This window comes from Nyctereutes procyonoides, unplaced genomic scaffold (assembly GCF_905146905.1).
Source record: "Nyctereutes procyonoides isolate TBG_1078 unplaced genomic scaffold, NYPRO_anot_genome, whole genome shotgun sequence".
In the NCBI taxonomy this organism is placed as follows: Eukaryota; Metazoa; Chordata; class Mammalia; order Carnivora; family Canidae; genus Nyctereutes; species Nyctereutes procyonoides.
This window is the reverse complement of record NW_026575126.1, coordinates 39,098,367-39,115,435: the sequence shown is the minus strand read 5'-3', so window position 1 is coordinate 39,115,435 and position 17,069 is coordinate 39,098,367. Positions and strand designations below refer to the sequence as shown.

General features: G+C 50.5%; 1 protein-coding gene across 1 annotated transcript in view; it reads right to left on the bottom strand.

The window, feature by feature from the left end:
- LOC129519830 (ATP-binding cassette sub-family A member 17-like) overlaps window positions 1–16,362 on the bottom strand; it is a 67,037-nt gene extending 50,675 nt beyond the window's left edge. The window contains exons 1-7 of the mRNA XM_055340665.1: window positions 16,309–16,362; window positions 15,447–15,705; window positions 11,536–11,663; window positions 10,515–10,677; window positions 8,726–8,985; window positions 7,735–7,851; window positions 6,513–6,630 (exon numbers count right to left, since the gene is read on the bottom strand). Coding sequence (XP_055196640.1) covers window positions 6,513–6,630; window positions 7,735–7,851; window positions 8,726–8,985; window positions 10,515–10,677; window positions 11,536–11,663; window positions 15,447–15,705; window positions 16,309–16,362 — 1,099 coding nt within the window. The remainder of the gene's footprint in view (window positions 1–6,512; window positions 6,631–7,734; window positions 7,852–8,725; window positions 8,986–10,514; window positions 10,678–11,535; window positions 11,664–15,446; window positions 15,706–16,308) is intronic.
- Window positions 16,363–17,069: the final 707 nt, after the last annotated feature.

Below are 17,069 nucleotides of genomic sequence, written 5' to 3'. Positions count from 1 at the left end.
CGGACTCTGGGCTTTGCAGGCACCAGCGCGGTAGCTCCGGATTGGGAGCCGCGGCCAGTGGGAGATGAGCTCAGGTGTGACTTCAGGAAGTCGAGAGAGCGGGGACGTAAGATTGCATCCACCAGAGAAGGAGCCCCGTTAGGCATCGGGCAGCCCTGCGCGAACCTGGCTCTGCACTACGGCTGACCTTGGGTCTTTTTTTTTTTTTTAGATTTATTTATTTATTTATTTATTTATTTATTTATTTATTTATTTATGAGAGAGAGAGAGGCAGAGACACAGGCAGAGGGAGAAGCAGGCTCCACGAAGGGAGCCCGATGCAAGACTCGGTCCCGGGACCCCAGGATCGCACCCCAGGCCAAAGGCAGGCGCCAAACCACTGAGCCATCCAGGGATCCCCTGACCTTGGGTCTTGTCTAACTTCTGAGTTTCAGGTTCTTCTGTAACAGGTGTTAGGAATTGCTGACATTTACTAAGCTCTTACTATATACCAAGGACTGTTATCAGCTCTTTACACGTAATATGCCATTTAATTCTCATAACTAAGTATAAATGCTGTGATTTTCCCATTTCACAGAAGGGGAAACGGAGGCACAGGCTGTGGATTTGCTAAGGTCAGGGTCCACACAGAGATTCAGCCCCGTGAGGCCGGAGCAAGAGCTGTCGGCCTCAATGAGAAAGGAGAAAGGCTGCGGGTGTTGGTGGGCAGCGGGGAGGTTGGACACTGCAGCCTCAGAGAGGCGGGGGACGGTCTGACCAGGGGACGTGGGTGCATTGCAAGGTGGCAGCCAGGGGGCCTCCCCGGGGCCAGTCCACACCGGGGAGAGTTTTTCTCCAGCCAAGCTCTGCAGCTCAAGTGTTGGCCCGGGGTAGGCAGGGCGCTTGGTGGGACCGGGGTGGAGGATTTGCAACACGAGTTCAGTGCAGGGCGTACGGTGTAGAGGAGTCAAAGTGGGGATGGGCCACGGGCTCGGAGCCCCTGAGGAAGCCGGTGAGGCTCACACTGATGGATGGTGACAAGGTTAGGGCCAATGGATCAGGCGTCCTGATAGCAGACAATGAATTACTGGAGGAGGCAAGTGCAAGAGGGAAGGGGTACACAGGGAGCTGTGGGGTCAGGGGTGAGGTGATTGGGGTCAAGATTCTGGTGAGTCGGCGACACCCTCCTCCTGCAAGGGGCTGAGTGTCCTGGGCAGTGAGGGAAGAGGCGTGATCTGAACTGAGCGCACCTTCCCCCTGCAGCCATGTGGTGGGACAGGGGGGTTACGGTGGCCCTAGCAACCTTCAGGGCTCACCAGTGGGGAGTTTCCTGGGCCACCGTTATAAGTCACAAATTTTTACATCATCCGGGATTTTTACATCTTATGTGTTTCAACCCATTGCAAGCATTATTCTTTTTGATGCTCAAGATGCCCTGTCTTAGGTGAGTGGAAGCATCTTCAGGTTGGCTCGTTCATCCTTTAGACATCATCTCCTTGGTCTCTGGAAGCCTGCTCGCTGTGGTCCACAATGTCCAGAGCTCATACCGAATGTTCCCTAGCTCAGACTTCAAATCAGCTGTCCCTCCACAGAGCCCTGGTTCTGCGCAGAGGCCCTCAGAGGCCACAAGGGCCACTAAGGTGTCTAGCGCTCCTGGGCTGCCACTGCTTTTAGGTCTTCTCAGGAATCATGGTAAGAAATACATTCGTAGAAGATGAGCTCATACCAATAATTCTAATTGATATTTATGATTATAGGGTTTTCCTTAACATCTTTGGCATCTCGTCTCTTATAGACTTGCTCTTGAATTCTTGGTTTCTATGTGTTTTGCTTTATCTTCTGGTGTAACTGTATCACTTTCAAAGAAATAATACCAACACTACTCCTAAATACTGAGAATACTAACACAGCTGAAGATTTCTCTGCCATTCCTTTATCCTTAAAATATCTGTCACAAGAGATATATAATTGAAATGCTATGTTTTAAAGGCAGTTGAGGTAATTGCTTACTTTGTGAAGTAATTACTTTCAAGCCCCTAACTTGAAAACATTTATTTCTGTTGGTTTTCAATTCTTAGAAATTGCTTCTATAATTTCCTTTTTCCCCCCCACTATTTTCCCAGTTGTTTACGTGGTGTGGTGGGCAGAATGAAGGCTTCCCAGGGATGTCCAGTCCTGACTCCTGAACCCTTGTGGCTTTACATAGCAGATGGACTTTGCAGAGGAGGTTAAGAATCTTGAGATGAGGAGATTATTCTGGATTGTCTGGGTGAACCCGATGTCACCACAAGCACCCTCAAAAGGGTGTAGGCGTGCCAGAGTGAGGAGAGGTGAAGGAAGGGGAGAGAGCAGTGAAGACAGAGGAAGGAGCCGTGAGCCTGGGAACGCAGGCATCGGGAAGTGTTCTCCTTCTCCCCTCGTGTCTCCAGAAAGAACAAAGCCCAGAGAAATGCACTTTAGACTTTGGTTGTAAGGTAATGAATATGCGCTGTTTTTAACCACGAAGTATGCAGTAGATTGTTAGAGGCAACAGGAACGTAACACGCATGTTTAGAAGTCAAAACCGTGTAATAATTCGCCTCTTAAATGATATCATTGACCTTCATTAGCATACGCTTTGCTCACATATATCTCTACCCCTCCCCCTTTAAATTGTCATTGAGACAGATTCTAACTTTACATGTTGAGTGCCCACTAACACAGATTTATATTTTCATGCTTTTGCCTTATAAATCATATAGGAAAGAGAAGAAGACTTACAAACCATAAATACAAAAACACTGGCTTAAGTTACCTTGACCAGTGGTCTGTGTTTCTTCTTATGGCCTCGAGTTGCTATCTTGTGGCTTTTCATTTCTGCCCAAATAATCCCCTTTAGCCAGGCTGCTGGTAATAAACGCTCCCCACTTCTGTTTATCTGAAAATGTCTCAATTTTGTCTTCATTCTTTTTTTTAAGATTTTTAATTTATTCACGAGAGACAGAGAGAGAGAGAGAAGCAGAGACACAGGGAGAAGGAGAAGCAGGCTCCCTGAGGGGAGCCCGATATGGAATTTGATCCCAGGTCCCAGGGATCACGTCCCAACCCAAAAGCAGATGTTCAACCACTGAGCCATCTAGGTGCCCCTCGTCTTCATTCTTAAGGGATAGTTTTGCCAGATACAGAATTCTTGGTTGAGTTTTTCCCCCCTCAAGATTTAAAATGCCATCTCATTACCTTCTGGACCTCATAGTTTCTGAAGAGAAATCAGCTATTAATCTTACCGAGGGTTACTTATATGTGAGGAGCCTCTTCTGCTTTCAAAATGATCTTTATGGCTTTGAGTTTTGACAATTTGAATGACTCTTGGTGTGGATCTCTTTGAGTTTAACCTGCTTGGAGTTCTCTGAGATTCTTTGGTTTATAGATCCATGTTTTTCATCACATTTGGGGCATTTCAGTCATTCATTTTTTTTTTTTAGATTTTATTTATTTATTCATGAGGCACACAGAGAGAGGCAGAGACACAGGCAGAGGGAGAAACAGACTCCCTGCAGGAAGCCTGATGGAAGACTGGATCCCAGGACACCGGGATCCTGACCTGAGACAAAGGTAGACACTCAACCACTGAGCCACTCAGGTACCTCAGTCATTATTTCTTTGAATATTTTTCTTCATTTTTTCTTTCTCTTTTTTTTTTTCTTATTCTGGGACTCCAGGGATGTGTATGTTAGTATGCTAGGTGTATCTCTCAGATTCTGTTCCAACCAAGAAAATCCCAGCACCATCTGGTTTCACTGGTGAATTATACCAAACATTTAAAGAAGAATGAACATCAAACCCTCCCAAAGTCTAGACCAGTAAAAAATAAAGGTGAATAAAATTGTGTTAATTTTTTCCTTCATTCTATCCATGTGGCATATTACATTTACTGCTTTTCTTTTCTTTTCTTTTAATTTTTATTTATTTATGATAGTCACACACAGAGAGAGAGAGGCAGAGACACAGGCAGAGGGAGAAGCAGGCTCCATGCACCAGGAGCCCGACGTGGGACTCGATCCCGGGTCTCCAGGATCGCGCCCTGGGCCAAAGGCAGGCACCAAACCGCTGCGCCACCCAGGGATCCCTGCTTTTCTTTTTTTTAAAGATTTTATTTATGAGAGAGAGAGAGAGAGAGAGAGAGAGAGAGAGGCAGAGACACAGGCAGAGGAGAAGCAGGCTCCATGCAGGGAGCCTGAGTGGGACTCAATCCCGGGACTCCAGAATCATGCTCTGGGCCAAAGGCAGGCGCCAAACCTCTGAGCCACCCAGGGATCCCCATATTGCTTTTCGTATGTTGAATTATTCTTGTGTTCTTGGTATAAATCCCCCTTTGGATGGTCTGTGATCATTTAAATGTACCATTGAATTTAGTTTGCTAGTATTTTGTTGAGGATTTTTTACATCTCTATTCAGAAAGAATACTGGTCTGTAATTTTATTGGTCTGATGTCTTTTCTGGCTTTGGTATTAAGGTAATCTTGGCCTACAGAATGAGTTTGAAATATCTGCGTTCTTATTTTTTAGCTTTCAGTTTTATTTATTCTGGATACAAGTCTCTTATGATATATATTACTTGCAGATGTTTTCTCCCAGCCTGTGGGTTATCTTTTCACTTTCTTAGTGGTATACTTTGAAGTACAAAAGTTTTTAATATTGATTTAGTCCAATTTATCAATTTTCCTTTTTATGACCTATGCTATTGGTGTCATGTCTAAGAAATCACCATCTAGCCCAAGATCACAAAGATTTTTGGCCACATTTTCTTTTTTTTTTTTTTTTTTTTTTTTTTTTTTTTTTAATTTTTTTTTTTTTTTTTAATTTATGATAGTCACACAGAGAGAGAGAGAGAGGCAGAGACACAGGCAGAGGGAGAAGCAGGCTCCATGCACCGGGAGCCCGACGTGGGATTCGATCCTGGGTCTCCAGGATCGCGCCCTGGGCCAAAGGCAGGCGCCAAACCGCTGCGCCACCCAGGGATCCCGCTGGCCACATTTTCTTTTAAAGGTTTGTAGTTTTAGCCCTTATATTTGAGTTTATAATCCACTTTGAATTTTTATGTATGATGTGATATAGAGGTCCAACTTCATTCCTGTGTACGTAGATACCTCACTATTCCATCAACTTTTGTTGAAAAGACTATTCCTTGCCTGTTGAATTGTCTTGGTGCCTCATCAAAAATCGATTGATCATAAACTCTGAGTTGTGTGGTGTATTTTTGCTTTCACTTGAAACTCTTACCTGCTATTTGCTTTCCACTCTGGTCTTGCTTTACTGTGCTTCTGACCTCATTGGTTTTGTTTTTTGTTTTTAGCCCTCTGCTTATTTCTCATGCTTGACCACAAGTTCAGTTTTTTGGGTTTCAACCTTCAGCACCACGTTAGCCTTAGCTTTCAAGCATCCTTTGATACTCATGTTCCAAGGTCCCCACATAACTCTCTTACTTGACCCTCCCCCCCACCATGTTTGCCCCTTAACAATTGAGGGATAGTGGGGGAACTCGGTATAGAGTTTGAATCAGGAGACAGTGTTCAGGCCTAGTCAACCTCCCAAGGAACCCACTCCCATCTTGGAAGAGTTAGTATTTGCCAGGGCCCAAATATTAGAACATTAGAACATTACATTACATTGTAATGTAATTACATTACAATACATTACATTGATGTAAAATATTCACAAATGTAAGCAATAAACTGCCTGGCCTCATTTATACCATATTTTGATTTTTCCCCAAGTTCTCTAAAGCCCTTCCTCTTTTCTTCTTTTTTTTTTTTTAAGATTTTATTTATTTATTCATGAGAGACACAGAGAAAGAGGCAGAGATACAGGCAGAGGGAGAAGCAGGCTCCATGCAGGGAGCTCAACGTGGGACTTGATCCCAGGTCCTCAGGATCAGGCCCTGGGCTGAAGGCGGCACCAAACCACTGAGCCACCTGGGCTGCCCAAGCCCTTTTTTCTTTTGTCACCAACTGTTGGACCTACCCTCCACTAGTGTTTTTATCTCTACCTCTTCTATTTGAACCAGGAGTTAATTCTCCCACACTCTGACTTTGACCCCATTTCCTGTTATTTTTGTTCCTAGTAGTTCATCGATTCTACCAATCGTTTTAGAAGTAACACCTGTCCCAACAGGACCAAAGTCCCAGGAACTTCAGTCTTACTATGGTGTCTTAGCCACCCTACCATTGTGCCCAAATTCACAGTCAAGACCTGGAAAACTATCTGAACTGATGCCTTACCCCTCATTTCCTTCCAGGATGGGACTTGACCCCATTTGTAGCCATTTGAAATGACATTTAGACGCCAAATGAAGCATAAAAACATACATACATGGAGATGGATCCCTAAGCCTTCAACAGGGAATGGAAATAATCCATTGCTAAAGTAGCCAGAGGAGAAGTGAAAACCTGGCTTTGGAGGACTGATCATTCATGCTGTAGATGACTTCAATAGCAGTGCTTCCACAAACAGAAGTCATAAACACCCTCCCTGACAGAAAATTGTATCAGGACTTACCTTTTTGGAAGAATGTGCTGATCATGAATGCAAATAAAATCGTGGCAGTGGCAAAACACAGTAGAAAAACGAATATCAAGCTAGGGTCACTGTTTCTGAACACCACCACACCATGCACCTACGGAGCAGTCATAGACACATGTCGTTTTTGCATGGAGAGAATAAAGAGAAAGCATGAAATACCCATATACAATGCAGAAATTTTTTAAAAACTCACAAGATTTTCCTAAATTAAACAACAGATTTTTTTTTAAGGCAGACTTTGAGCCAGTATCCATGACCATTTACAAATGATGCTGTGTCCATGTACCTTTTTTTAAGAAACCATGAGTCCAAATTCAATTTTTGACCCAGGGTGAATCTTTTTTGTTTTATTTATTTATTTTTTTTTGGAGATTAATTTTTATTTATTTATTTATGATAGTCATACAGAGAGAGAGAGAGAGGCAGAGACACAGGCAGAGGGAGAAGCAGGCTCCATGCACCGGGAGCCTAACGTGGGATTCGATCCCGGGTCTCCAGGATCGTGCCCTGGGCCAAAGGCAGGCACCAAACCGCTGCGCCACCCAGAGATCCCTCTTTTTTGCTTTAATGACAAAGTTTATCCCATTTGTCATTATCACTATTACAGATGACTATAGTCTGTCATCTCCTCGTTTTAATACTTTCTGGGCATTTTCTTTGTTTTATGTATTTTGCCGTGTGGTCTGGATTTTCTTGCCTTCCCTTATCACAAGTGCCCCAATTTTGGTAATTTAGAAGGTAAATTTTCATATATTCACATGGTGGATTATACTTTAATCATTAAATGAAAGCAGATTGGAATGCCAGATTTCAATGACAGCATAGAAAGAAAATTTAACAAGGTAGCATGGGCCTAAGAGATCATCCTCATCTTTTATAATAACTGTTTTCAGCCATCTGTGGAGTATAAAATTTGTAATGTTTTAGAATTTATAAAATACATCTTTTGGAATTCCACTTTCCTAATGAAATTGATCACACCCGTGTCCAGTCCTCGCAGACCTGGGAACGGAGGGAGGGCAGGGCTCTCCCAGTCCAGCGCCTGGTCCCCCCGGAGTTCATTAAGTACTACCATGCATCCACCTGAGGCTTTCCAAGTGCTCATCACTAGCTGTGCTCTCACCATATGCCGAATCTCAGCACCACCACCCACACTTCTGCACGACTGAGCACATCCCAAGGGCCCGGAGACATGTACCTCTATGCAGAAGAGGATGGTCATGAAAGAGATGACAACGAGGGTCGAGATGAAGAACATGATGAACCAGGCAGCCCAGTGTTGCCAGTTGTTCACTCCCATCATGCACATGTACTCCTAGGGAAAGCAGAAGAGCCATTGGGTGGAGACATCCAAGGCAGCCTCACAGACCGCCTCCATCAGACTGCACCGTGCATTCGAGAACATGGAGCAAACCAGACATGGTGGGTCAGGTGAAGCCAGGTCCCTCTTGGATGCCACCAGCAGGCTATTTCTGTACATAGTCATAAGAATCAATCAAAGGAGAAGAAAATTAAAGAGTGAGAAGGTAGATTGTCTACAAAGAGCAAAAGATGAGGAAAGAGAGGGTGGGCATCAGAGCGCAGAAAGTAGAGAAGCTCTCGGGATCGGCCTTGTGTTGGGTTGGGGCTCCCTGGAGAGTGCTCCTAGCTGCAGCAACAAGAGAGGGAGTGACTCCTGGGGGGTCATTCCCCTCCTGTGCATTTCTCAGGGAGTCAGTCTGTAAGCATTTCTTTTTTTTTTTTAATTTTTATTTATTTATGATAGTCACACACACAGAGAGAGAGAGAGAGAGAGAGAGAGAGAGAGAGAGAGGCAGAGACACAGGCAGAGGGAGAAGCAGGCTCCATGCACCGGGAGCCCGACATGGGATTCGACCCCGGGTCTCCAGGATCACGCCCTGGGCCAAAGGCAAGCGCCAAACCACTGCGCCACCCAGGGATCCCTGTAAGCATTTCTTGAATAGCTGCCACAGGCGAGCCCCACAGCAAGGACTCCTGTCGTAACAACAGATGGGGTCGCCTGAATTGCAAGCAAGTCAAATGATGAAAGAACATCCCCCTTTCAACTCACCTTGGAGGCGACACCTAAGCAACCTCCTCCCTGCCTTGGCCTCATTCCCACTCTGGTCATTTTTCATGAGTGCTTCCACACTGTCCCTAGGCCTGCATCCCACGTCCGGTGAGGTTACCTTCATCTTTCTTTCTTTCTCCAGGGCAATAGAATTGATGATGATGAGCTCGATGCAGATGAAGCTGAGCATGAGCAAAAGAGGGAACTCATTCTGAAGGATCAACAAGAACTTGTCTTGGATGTGGGCTCCATGGGGGAATCTCTTCACAAGCACTGTGAGGTCCTCAAACATCCGGGTGGTCGCATTGTGGGCATGGTGCTGCATGATGGCCTTGTCCAGGGCATGCTGTATGGCCAGGAAGCCTTCCTGGTTGTATCCTACATGAGAACACAGTGGACATCAGGCATAAAAGACAGGAAGACTGAAGATGCAGAACCCCCGAGGAGTCAGAGGGGTGTGGCTAATGATTCATGACAACACACAGACAGGAGTAGGACAGGCTCTCTTGTGTCCACATGCTGCCATGTAGAAGGAACAGAGTCACAATGGACCCCCCTATGCCTGTGATGGCATCTTTTTATCAGGAAACAGGGCAAAGATGTCCTGAGTAGATGGAAGAACAGGGGACATGCAATACAACACTCTTGCATGGTGGGGTCACCTCCTCTCTGCTACGTGCCTCACTTCAGGAAATGGTGCCTTCTCTGCACTTCTAATCATCCGGAACGTATGAGATGGTTAGATTCAAAGCACTTGGGAGACACAGCCCCCCTCACCAACTGTGACCTGTCTCTGAGCCATCACTGCTGTGACCCCAGAATTATGGGCATTGGATTTTGCTGCCACACCTCAAAAACAATCTTTACTGTAAGCAGCCCTTATTTTGATACGGTGTCATCGGTGGGCTTAGGTCAGTTTTTGGGAAACATAAGTTGAAGGGCCCAGACCTCTGGTTTGGGGGTCTTGTAAGAGATAATGGCCCCACCTCCAAGTGAGGGTTACTGGCCCTCCTTATGGGCAGAGCCAGGGTGGGGCGTGCAGCAATGAAGTGGAGGTGACCAAGGTCTCCCGGTGGCCCAGACCTACGCAGACCCCCTGATCCTCCAGGATGAAAACAAGAGGAACAAACTGTCCATAATAAAATCCTGGGAACCGGGATCCCTGGGTGGCACAGCGGTTTAGCGCCTGCCTTTGGCCCAGGGCGCAATCCTGGAGACCTGGGATCGAATCCCACATCGGGTTCCCAGTGCATGGAGCCTGCTTCTCCCTCTGCCTATGTCTCTGCCTCTCTCTCTCTCTATCTCTGTGTGACTATCATAAATAAATAAAAAATTTAAAAAAAAAAACTTTAAAATCCTGGGAACCATCACATGGTCTTGACTGCATGTAGGGGAGTTATCCTTTCCAGAACCACAAAAACCATAAGCGCCTTGGATTTGCATTCCCACTTGCCAGGCTTGCAGGCCCAAGGCATCACATCAGTTGTGTGGTCATCCTACAGTGAGGTGTGGGTTGTCAGCTTAGTTTCCTACAAGCAGGGGCATCTCCCTGAACCACCTTGAACAAAAGAGGGAGACCAAAAACTCTACAGTGTCGTGGAGAGCATGTGTCCCTCAGGAGAGGACAGCCTGCAGAAAGCTAAAGGCAAGTAGATATTTTTATAAGCAAACACTAGTACATACAGAAGCATACGAATCATCCTTGTTCCTGTAAAATGCTTCCATCCTTCCTCCAAGCAGTTCAGCATCACTACAAGGCAATCAAACGCTTAACTGCTGCTTTAACTTGCCCTAGAATGAAAGCATTTTACCCAGTGACACATTTCTAAATGTAACTTGTTCAACCTCTTCTGGAACGTTGGGGACCAGGCTGCCGCACGCGTGGCCACGCACACGCGCCTCCTCACCAGGGAGTCCCCCGTCGATCTGTCCAAAGGCCCGCGGCGCTTGACTGGGGTTACGAGGGTAGAGGAGGGACGTGCCCCAGCCTTCCAGGGTATCGTAATAGGACGTCAGCTTCGAGGTTAAGGAGTTCCTCTGAATGCAGCTGAAGCGCAGGCGGTACTTGATCTGCGGAGGACAAAGGGAGGACAACCGTGGTCACAAGGTCCTGACACTCAGGGGGACGGGAGGGACGGCTGTCCCCTCTGGAGAGCGCACCGTGCTCTGCCACGACCGTCCCGGAGGCCCCTTCAGAAAGGCAGCCCCGAGCCCCAGGCCTCCACCGAGTGGCCACGGTTTGGACAAGTGACTTGACCTTCTTGTCTTGGTTTCCTCATTAGTAAAACGGCGATGCTTGCACGGCACCCTCCCAGCGGTACCGTAGGATCAGTCGGGTGATCCCTGGGGTGTGCCTGGCCTTCCCTGGTGCTCGGAAAGTGTTGCGGGCTGTTTAGAGACACCTCTATCTCTGGCTTCCAATACCCCACGCGAGTTCTAACAATCAGGATGCGACTGTCCGGCACAACACACCACCTGCCACATTTGAGTCCACGTGACTTGCCGTGGCGGCAGCTCCATTCCTGGCTCTCTCCTGGGCACAGACTCTTAAAGCTCCCGAGTCAGGAATTGCTATGAATCCCGCTCTGCTGGTAAGGAAACTGAGGCCCCGAAATGCTAGTGCCCCTCCCACGGCTACACAGCCCCTAATGAAGCAGCTGGAGCACACGGCCCTCCTCCCTGGGCTGGAGGGTCCCCCGAGCAAGGCTGCCCCGGTTAGGACCCGGAGAATGGGGAGGGGTGCCCGCATTCAGGCCGGAGGATGCGAGCCCAGGAGTGTCGGCCTGCCCCCTCCAGAAGGAAGTCGGCAGGCAGGTGACACGGTGGACGCCGGGCAACAGAGGGGCCGCTCAGGTGGCAAGAGTCCCTAATGGACCCCCCCCCCAAGGCTGGGGCGCCCTCAGGCTGGCACAGGGAGGCTGTCCTTACCTCCAGCGGCAGGGGCTGCTGCCTGTCGTTGAAGCTGTGATCCAGCACGATTCCAGCCAACACGTAGAAGGCCCTGGGATCCTGGATTATGTAATTTTCAAATAAAGGCACTGAAGGGTAGCCTAGAACTGCGGAGAGAAACCCCGTCGGCGTGGGCGGGGGCTGGTGAGGGCCTGCGCGGCTGCCCTCCCCATCCTCTCTGGGCAGGTGCTCCTGGGCACGTGCTTCTGCATGCTTCTGGCGCCCGGGCTGGGGGGGTGCAAGCCTCACTCACTGCCCCGGCCTCCTGCACACACGCAGCCCGCAGGGCGGCGGCGCACAGGCCGGTGGCGGTGGCCCAAGCGCCCCCCTCGGGTCCCGGGGCCCAGCTGGGCTGCCAGCGGTGGACTGGGTGCTTGGCCACGTTGGTGGGGAGCTGGCCGGTGTTTGTCTTCACGTCACGACAACCCAATGTGCACGGACGGAGCTGCCCTGAGGACACAGATTATTGCCATGGGCACCTGCTGTCGCCTGCGGCCAGGCCGCATGCACGATCCTCTCGAAGGAACTCCTCCTCAGAAAGCGCCAGGTGCCACTCGCAGTCCCGCCTCCTCGCCGCCCCTGGGTCCCCACCCTGCTCCCCGTCCCGGAGCCGGCGCGTCCACGCGGTGGTGCTCTTCCACCGCCTGCCCCGCGGGGACCTGCATGCTGCTCACCTCGCACACGCAGCCGTCCCTGCAGGACGCATGTCTGAGCACCTCTGTCCCCTGCCGTCTGTGGCTCCGTCGCCCCCTTCCAGGAACTGCCGTGGTGCGGCCGGGATGTCGGGGTCCCTCACAGCCACGACCTCGCGGTTCACACTTCCCAGCTCTTCATCCTTTTGCTTGACACTGTCATGCGCCGCTGGGACCTCGGCTCCTGGGCCGCCTGCTGGCTGTCCCACCTGCCCGCCCTGTCCCTTCCCTGCAGGCCATGTCTGGGTCCCTCTTTCTGTTCCTTTTGCTGTCTCCGCGGCACGGGAGCCCGGTTTAGTTTTGGAGTGGCGGTGTTTTCTCAAATGTTTCTGAGAACACTGATGAGAATTTTTTAATGAACTGGATTCAAAACAGATAGAGCTCGCTCGTGGTAAAAAATCCCCGACGGTGTCGGAGGCTACGTGGTGCCGAGTCACCCACCTCCCTCAGGCCAGGCTGCCCATCGGGACACAGACTCTGTACGTTTAACAAGAAAAAAAAAGGCTCTGACTTATGCCTCTGGCCACAATGGAGTAACGGAACTGGATTCACCTTCCCACCAAAAATATTCAGAGGACTGGACAAAAAGGGAGAGAGAGAGAGAATCCGGTTCTTCAGACAATGACAGCAGGTAGCACAGTATCATGATCCGGGAGAGGAGAGGAGCCAGGAGGGGCGGCCACCAACGCCCGTGTTGTCTGGAGGGCAGGAAGGCTGCGTGACCGGGATTTCAAGTAGCACTTACATCTGGGTGACAGGGTTAGGAGTCAATTCTTCCTTTTTTCCTACATATAGTTGATTTTTTTCCTTAGCCATACTTAGGCTTCTTTTTAAACACACACAAACATTTGGTTAAATTGAGAAAAACTGAACACATACAGGACGCGGTACAAAACACAGACGTGAGCTCTGATGAGCAGTTAGAAAGTTAACAGCCAAATAATTGCCTCTTGGGTCAAGAAATAAAATATTTTTACACTAGATTTTTTTGAGGGGGGGGTGTCTGGTAGTTTCTTATTATCAATTTGCATTCAAGAACACGTTTTTAATATTTACCCGGCATTTGTTTTTCAGCAGGACGGCTGGCGCACATAACCCTCTGGGCTGGGATCCCTGGGTGGCGCAGCGGTTTGGCGCCTGCCTTTGGGCCAGGGCGCGATCCCGGAGACCCGGGATCGAATCCCACGTCGGGCTCCCGGCGCATGGAGCCTGCTTCTCCCTCTGCCTGTGTCTCTGCCTCTCTCTCTCTCTGTGACTATCATAAAATTAAAAAAAAAAAAAGAAAAGAAAAAGAAATCCATAACCCTCTGGGCTGTACTAGCAGAAAGGAACAGCGCTGATCTTTTTCCCAGAGACGGGAACCATCGCAGTGTTTGCGTGGCTCTCACTGAGTTAGGTGTCACCCCTGGATGAGTCAAGGTAGCGAGGGGCCCGCCGAGCGCAGACTGGGGTAGACACGGGTTGCGCGGCCCATCCTGAGCTCGGGGAGGAGGCTACACCTCTCCGGGGGAGAACTAGGCCGTGTGCCTTATGAGGAGGGAAAGGAGAGGGCTGTCATGGTTTGCAGGGATCCTTCCTCCTAGTGCCGAGGATCTGCGGATGGGCACGGCAGGAAGAGCCGTGAATCGAGACGTGAGTCGGAAGTAATAAGACAGAAATAACTTCAGGACGTCTATCACAGGAAAAGATAAACTGCCTGAGGTGGGATCTCCAGGGAAGACAGAAGAGAAATGTTTTCTTCTTGGTGGAGGCCACCGAGGGGTCCCCGGCAGTGGGGTGGAAGTCCAGCCTGGGCACAAAGCCCCAGTGTTTCAGGAGCAGGAGGGGCTGCCCGCTGAGAAAGGCCCAGAGCAGGCAGGATGGCTTCTGACCCGTGACATCCCGCTGCAGACCCATCTCGAATTCACCCATGCAGCTCGGGCGGCCTGTGGCCTGCGTGCCAGCCCTGCTCAAAGGCTTCCTCCTGAATGTTCTCGAAGAATACTGTGGGCTCTGGTCCCTACCCTCCTCCAGACACAGAGCTTCTAAATCAGATGACATGACTTGTCTTCCTCAGACCCCTCCCATGGCGGGCGGCCTTGGGAGCCTGGAAGGAAACCCAGGACTTGGACGAGGTCTTCGAGGCTCCCGTGACACTCCAGCCTCATGGGGACCACTCTTCTGGCTTCCTTCTGCTTCGTCCGAGCCTATCGGCTCACCGACCCTGTGATGTCGCCCCCGGCGGGCTGCCCCCAAGTCACCCTCCCACCCTGCAGGGTTTGTCCTTCACCATCAGGGATGGTACCTTAGGACGCCAGGCAAGCATGAACCACAAAGCAACGGTCCCCACTCATGTTGCCACTGAGGGCCTTTGAAAGAATTATCTGGGGACACCAGGGTGGCTCAGTGGTTGAGCACCTGCTTTCGGCCCAGGGCCTGGTCCTGAAGGCCCAAGATCGAGTCCTGCGTTGGGCTCCCTGCATGGAGCCTTCTTCTCCCTCTGCCTGTGTCTCTGCCTCTCTCTGTCTCTCGTGAATAAATAAATAAAATCTTAAAAAAAAAAAAGGGTTGTCCGCGTGGAGTGGCGCTCAGAGCAGGGAGAGGACAGCCCTTTCTTTTCATGTTGTCCCTTACTGTATTACTGGAATACCCTTATGAAAACACACACTACAATTATAATAGTTTTGGAAGATGACCGCACATTTTGTGGACTCCACGTTTTGAAAAACCGTGTCTGGCTGAGTGTGTGAATTCAGCCGCCAGCCTTGTGCAGGTCAGGTGGGAGGCCAGGGGTGAGCAAGGCGGCCGCGGTCTCCTGCTCTCGGGGGGCAGCAGCCCCGCGGGAACTGCCCCGAAACCCCGGCCTGGCCACGGGGTGAAACATGAACCAAAGGCCGTGAGCACAGCCAGCAGGGCTCTGGGGCTGAGAACCTGGACCCCGGGGGGAGCCCCGCTCCCCCCATCGCAGGGACGGTCGGCACAGCGGGGGCCCATGGGCGCGGGGAGCCAGACCCCACGGGCCTGAGAGCTGCTGGCCGAGGGTGAGGGCGGGCCGGCGGCGGTGAGATGCAGGAAGTGGCAGTTGTTGGGGCTGTGGTGGCAGCCATCGGAGGACCCGCCTCAGCGGCTCCAGACCACGGTGGGGAATTGCCACGTGGCCTCCGATGAAGGCCCCAACTCTCTGGAAATGCCCCCCACCTTCCCGTCTTCGTGCCCCACCTTCAAACTCGACCTCAAAGGCCTTGGCCACCGCTTCCGTGACAGCCTTCAGCGTGTCACTCTGAGAAGGGACGTAGACCAGCTGGTATGTGCTCTGCGCCGCAAGGCGGAGGAAGTCGGGCAAGAGGCTGACGTTGAGGGCGAGGTAGCTCATGGGAGGCCTTTCCCTGGGCACGCTGTTGAGGCGAAGGTACATGATGATCACGGAGAAGAGCAGCGGGGCCAGGACCTCCAGCATCGTCACCAGCGGCTTCCGCTTCTACAACACAACAGAAATTGCGTGCTGATCCAAAGCACAACACAGGCGTGAGGTCCCCGCGGGCCAGGCTTCCACTTGCAAAGCTCTTTCCTTCCCCCGGCCTCCCTGCACAACCTCTGAAAGAGAAAACAACACAAAATGAACGGGAAGCCTCTCCATCTGACTTGTCCATGGCGGCGAGAAACCAGGAACGGGGTGCCGGCTTTGGCAGCAACAGTTTGCAGAGTTCTGGGGGGGAACCGGTCTTATTTACAGAAAGGGGCCCATTCCGAGTAAGGCTGATTTTTTCCTAAAGATATTATTTATTTATTCATGAGAGACACACAGAGAGAGAGAGAGAGAGGCAGAGACACCGGCAGAGGGAGAAGCAGGCTCCATGCAGGGAGCCGAATGCAGGACTCCATCCCAGGTCTCCAGGATTACGCCCTGGGCCGAAGGCAGACGCCTAACCACTGAGCCACCCGGGCATCCCTGATTCTTTTCTTTAAACCGTTATTAGAACCCAACGTAAAAAAAAAAAAAAAAAAGAACCCAATGTAACTTCAGCATTCAGTCCCTCCCTCCCCAGGAGATACCCAGAGACCCTCCGAGCACCTCACCCACCTTCAAGATGAAATTCTTCCAAAGAAGAAGTTTTAAATTCCTGCCCAATGTCATGTTTCCAGCTGACCAGGAGGGTGAGCTCTGGCTGGGAAGCAAATGGGGCAAACGTCAGGCATCACACAAAAATGCTCCCCGTCCTAGGAGCTTCCAGAGCATCGATCCCTCCTTGTTGCTGACCCCCACTCTGGCCCCGCCAGCATCCCACTGCTGCCTCCGCTGGGGACCTCCCTGGGCTGTGGGGGGTGAAGTGCACGGACACGCTGATGATCGCCTCTATACTGCCAGCCTGCACCTGTCCAGCCCGCACTGCACCAGCCAGTGCATGTGGCTCCACTGCCCCAAACCCTCCCCTCAGAGCAGGAGCCGCGCCTCTGGAGGACGAGGACTGGGAAGCTCTCCCTGGCTCCCCTCATTCCCACGTGTGCCCGCCCACCCTGCAGGCCTGCTTGTGACCCAGAGGGGACCAACCGGGCTTCTGCCCACAGCCCGCCCACCTCCCTGATGCATCAACACGTGACACCACCCTCTCAGTGAGGCCTTCCTTGCCACTCTAAAATTTCAGAAATGCCACAAACCATCCCTGTTCATTTTTCTTTTTAACCCTTTTAAACCACCAAACAAGTTTCTTTTTTTTTTTTTGCGTGTATTTTGTAGTTTTACCACTGAGTCCCCAAACTCAAGAGCAGGGCCAGCCCGTGCTCACCACTCAGTAAATGCGGGTCCCCTAAATCGAGGCATTACGGGGCACCCAACCAGTGGGG